The sequence below is a fragment of the Egretta garzetta genome, unplaced genomic scaffold, assembly GCF_000687185.1.
Source record: "Egretta garzetta isolate BGI_Z169 unplaced genomic scaffold, ASM68718v1 scaffold497, whole genome shotgun sequence".
Lineage (NCBI taxonomy): Eukaryota > Metazoa > Chordata > Aves > Pelecaniformes > Ardeidae > Egretta > Egretta garzetta.
The window spans coordinates 716,327-719,981 of NW_009260349.1; the positions used below are offsets into that span (position 1 = coordinate 716,327).

At 49.2% G+C, this 3,655-nt stretch overlaps 1 protein-coding gene across 1 annotated transcript in view; it reads right to left on the reverse strand.

Annotated features, from left to right (window-relative positions):
• Positions 1 to 6: 6 nt before the first annotated feature.
• Positions 7 to 3,655, reverse strand: part of FAM78A (family with sequence similarity 78 member A) — an 11,209-nt gene continuing 7,560 nt past the window's right edge. The window contains exon 2 of the mRNA XM_035898230.1: positions 7 to 2,357. Within this exon, the coding sequence (XP_035754123.1) occupies positions 1,829 to 2,357 (529 nt within the window). The 3' untranslated portion in view covers positions 7 to 1,828. The remainder of the gene's footprint in view (positions 2,358 to 3,655) is intronic.

Below are 3,655 nucleotides of genomic sequence, written 5' to 3' on the forward strand. Positions count from 1 at the left end.
TGGCGCGTGGGGCTCTCCAGTCCTAGCGCTGGTTAGTACGAGGAAGAAACATTACCTAGGGAGAGGAAGGAGCTGCCTCAGGCCACGCGCTGCAGCAGGAGAGCAGATCCTCTGCTCCCCGTCCTACGCTCTGTCCTCCAGGTGCCACCTCTACTGCAGACCTTCCTCTGCCTGCAAGCTGTGCCCCTGCTGTTCAGACGGCTTTTCCATACTGCCTTCCTCTGCAGAAATGCATCTGGGTATCTCTGAAGCCATCTGGATAAGGTCTTTATTAAAAGCTACAGGTTCCACCTCCTGCTCCAAATGCGCCTTCCTCGCTGGAGGATCTACACCCAAGACTCAGGTGTTGCCCTGCCTGCACCTTCTCATGCATTACCCTTTGCTACATAGATGTTGGTGCCGTAACCAGACAGGTACAGAGTCACTCATGGTCCTGTCCGTATCCCATTCCTGAAAGTGATGTAGATCGTGAGGTCATTTGGAAGAATATTATCTACTAACCCCAATGTGATTTGTTATCGTGGGAAGAAGAGTTTTTCATAGCTTTTGCTTCTAGTGTTTGCTAGGAATGGGTGCCTGTTATTTTCAGACGTGGCTGTTCCTGAATTATGGATATTGCTGGGTAGACTTGGTAGATAAGATCTGCCCTCGCTTACACCCATGCATCTCCAATGACTTCAGAAGGATCCTTTTTATATCCTGCTCTTCTTACAGCAACGTCATTTGGATTTCATGAGAAAACAGGGCAACGGATCTTCGAGAAAACGGTGCACGAGCCACTGGCTCTTACGCCATGAGAAGGTGAGGCTGTGGGTTAGCTGGGCAGACAACTGCGTGTCCTGAAGACAAACCCAGTGGGACATCCTCCCCTCTGGACTGATGCTGACTCCCAGGGCCACAATTCCAGCTGTGAGAAGATCCCATGTTATAATGCTAACGGGAGACTGGGATCACCAAGTGTGAGCCGTGCAAGCTTGCTTGCTACCTCTTCTGCGAAGCAGGGAGATGGCCTAGTAGCTCCCACTCAAGAGACACCCTACAGCAGGTTTGTTATTTGCATTGCTTTGAAACTGAGATTATTTCCGTGCTTCCTTGTTCCAGGTTTTAAAACCAGGAAGATTTTATCACGCTTATTCCAATTTCATGCCCTTTTCATCCACCAGTCCATGACACACTGACAATCTAAACCTTGTTCCAAAACTTTCTTCCAAAAATTCTGTAGAAAGGACATCCTGCCTGGTGGTGTGTTTGTTGTTTGTTTTTTTGTTTTCAAACATAGCTTTAAGGCAAAAGTTTGGCAATGCAAAGCAAAGTCTACATAAGGCCGCATGACTTGGATTTGCAACTCAGAACCTTACAGCTTAAAAAAAAAATTCCTTATCTTAAATAGTCAACTTTTTGCTCCAGGAACTTGTTTTGTTCTCAACCAAAAAAAAAAAAAAAAAAGACCCTTAAAATCCCAAATAAAATGTTCTTACTGTTCTGGGCAGTCTGGACAAGCTAATGAGACTGAAGTTCAAACAGTAACTGAAGTAGGGAAGGGGAAAAAAAAAAAAGCTATAGGGATAGACATCAGTGTTTTTTCCCTTAGGAATCCAGTGATGAGACAGACCCCAGTCAAAGGTCTCCTCTTTAGCTTTAGCACAGTGAAATCCGTCCCGATGGGAGAAGGTAGAATGGTTGCATTTGTTGAATGAATAAAAAGTGCATTTTGATCTTGCTCAGATTATACGCGTGTATTCTAATACCTAAGTGATTGTTTTGCTTTGTTGGTTTGTTTTTTGTTTTGTTTTTTTCTCCCTTTTGGTACCAGGACGCCAGGTTTCTATTACCGGTGTTTTGGAGGTATCACCACAAGCGGTGGTCCATCCTTTGGCCTCCACATGAGTACCTGAGCATCATTGGCATTGGGTTTGACAAGGGCACTGGGTGGTATTGGCTCATTCTTGCTAAGGACCTGGGGCTGCTCTTGAGCAGAGGGCTCCTGCAGCTTGGCACGCTGCCCCAAGGGTCTGCTGGGGTTTACCTCGATGCCCAGCCTCATGCGCCATTTGATAGTCTGCAAGGTCACCATTTCGTTGGTAGCCGTGTTGGTTGCAACCAGCCAGGTGGTGAAGCTTTGATCCCGGTGAATGCTTGTGAGCTTGGCCACGTTGCTCTCGCTGACGGGCACTGCCCACGTGACGCTTGGGTAAAAGTTGTCGTTCATGCTGATGTTGAACTTGGACTCCTTCTTTGTGGGACCCACGATGGTGCAGGTTTCTGTCGTGTTTCCGTACCAGGGATAGTTCACTCCGTCTGAGTCGCTGATGGCCTGGATTTTACCATCCAGTAGATCTGGAAGCTCCCAACTTGACCTGCCATAATCAACAACAAATTATGGATAATGCATTAATTAATTAGTTTAGAAACATGACGGACTTCGAGGAAGGAGAGGAAGTAGTTGTGAACACATTTCCCCCTTTAGCTTTTACTGGGATTTGTGCCTTTCATGCCACTCCGCCGAAAGAGCTCACCCCTGTCGCTAAAGCTGTCTGCAAATTGCCAGGACTGCTCAGGGAAGTCTGTCCGGCTGTTAAACACCACTGAGGAACCATCACCCTGCAGGGCCAGGGCTTTCCTTGCAGGGACCGGTGGCTTCCTGGAGTGGTTCAAAATAGGTCGGTGTTTAAGTAAGGCTGCAAGGGGGTAGGTGCTCAGGAAGGCTCCAGCGCTGGAGAAAGTCCAGTGTCCTGGATTTTGTCCAGGAGAAACGGATTGTCCTAGATTGTCCAGGAGAAAATCCCGCTGCAGCTCCTTGGCTGTTTGGGCACGGCTGAACACAAGGACTTGCTCCAGCACCGCGTTCAGGATCTCAACTCTTGTGCTGGGCTCAGGGCTGAGTTTCTTTCTCTCAATAGCACAAAATCTCCCCTGTCAGCAGAAGAACGGGCAAGCTCAGAGCTGGCCCTGGGGGGGAGGTGACAGGAGAGCTGGCCTACACGGTGGAAGTAAGATCAGGGACTCAGCTGGACCATAAAGCTTCCCCTTGTCCCATTCGGTTCTTTCTTTTCAGTCCCTACCTGCAAATTTTCTCTCTGGCTGAGCTGCTGTCCCTCCCCGCTGCCTGCCTGGCGCTGGCAGCGTAACCCATCCTTCTCCGGCCCTAGGAAGGACCCAGTTCAAAGGCTGTAGGCCAGGCTCTGGGCTGGGGATGGTATTACAGTAATCAGAGAAACCGAGGTCAGCCAGCTTGTAAAACTGCCTGAGCCGGTCGCCCGCGCACTGGGTGCTGCGCTGGCGAGACGGACGGAAAGGTCAGCCCTTCCAGCAAGAAAGTCCGTGAAACTGGTCCTCCGCCACCCATGCTGCTGATGCACAGCTCGGATTTTTTTTTTTTTGTTCTTATTAACTTCCAATTTAATTTTTAAGATTAGAGTTGCCAATAGAAGCAAACCACTGGAAATGTCTCAGGAAGAGGGTTAGATATTCGCAGAGTAAAGGTGCTGAGATGGCACAACCATAGGGCGTGTGCGCAGCGCAGGCCGGGTGTTTTAAGGACATTCTTTTAAAAATGAGGGTGGCAGAGGCGGCTCTATTTTACCCTCGCCCTCTTGCTTGCAAACCAGCCCTCCCCGCCACCTGGAGACGATGTCCCTGCCGCCGAAGCGGCAGC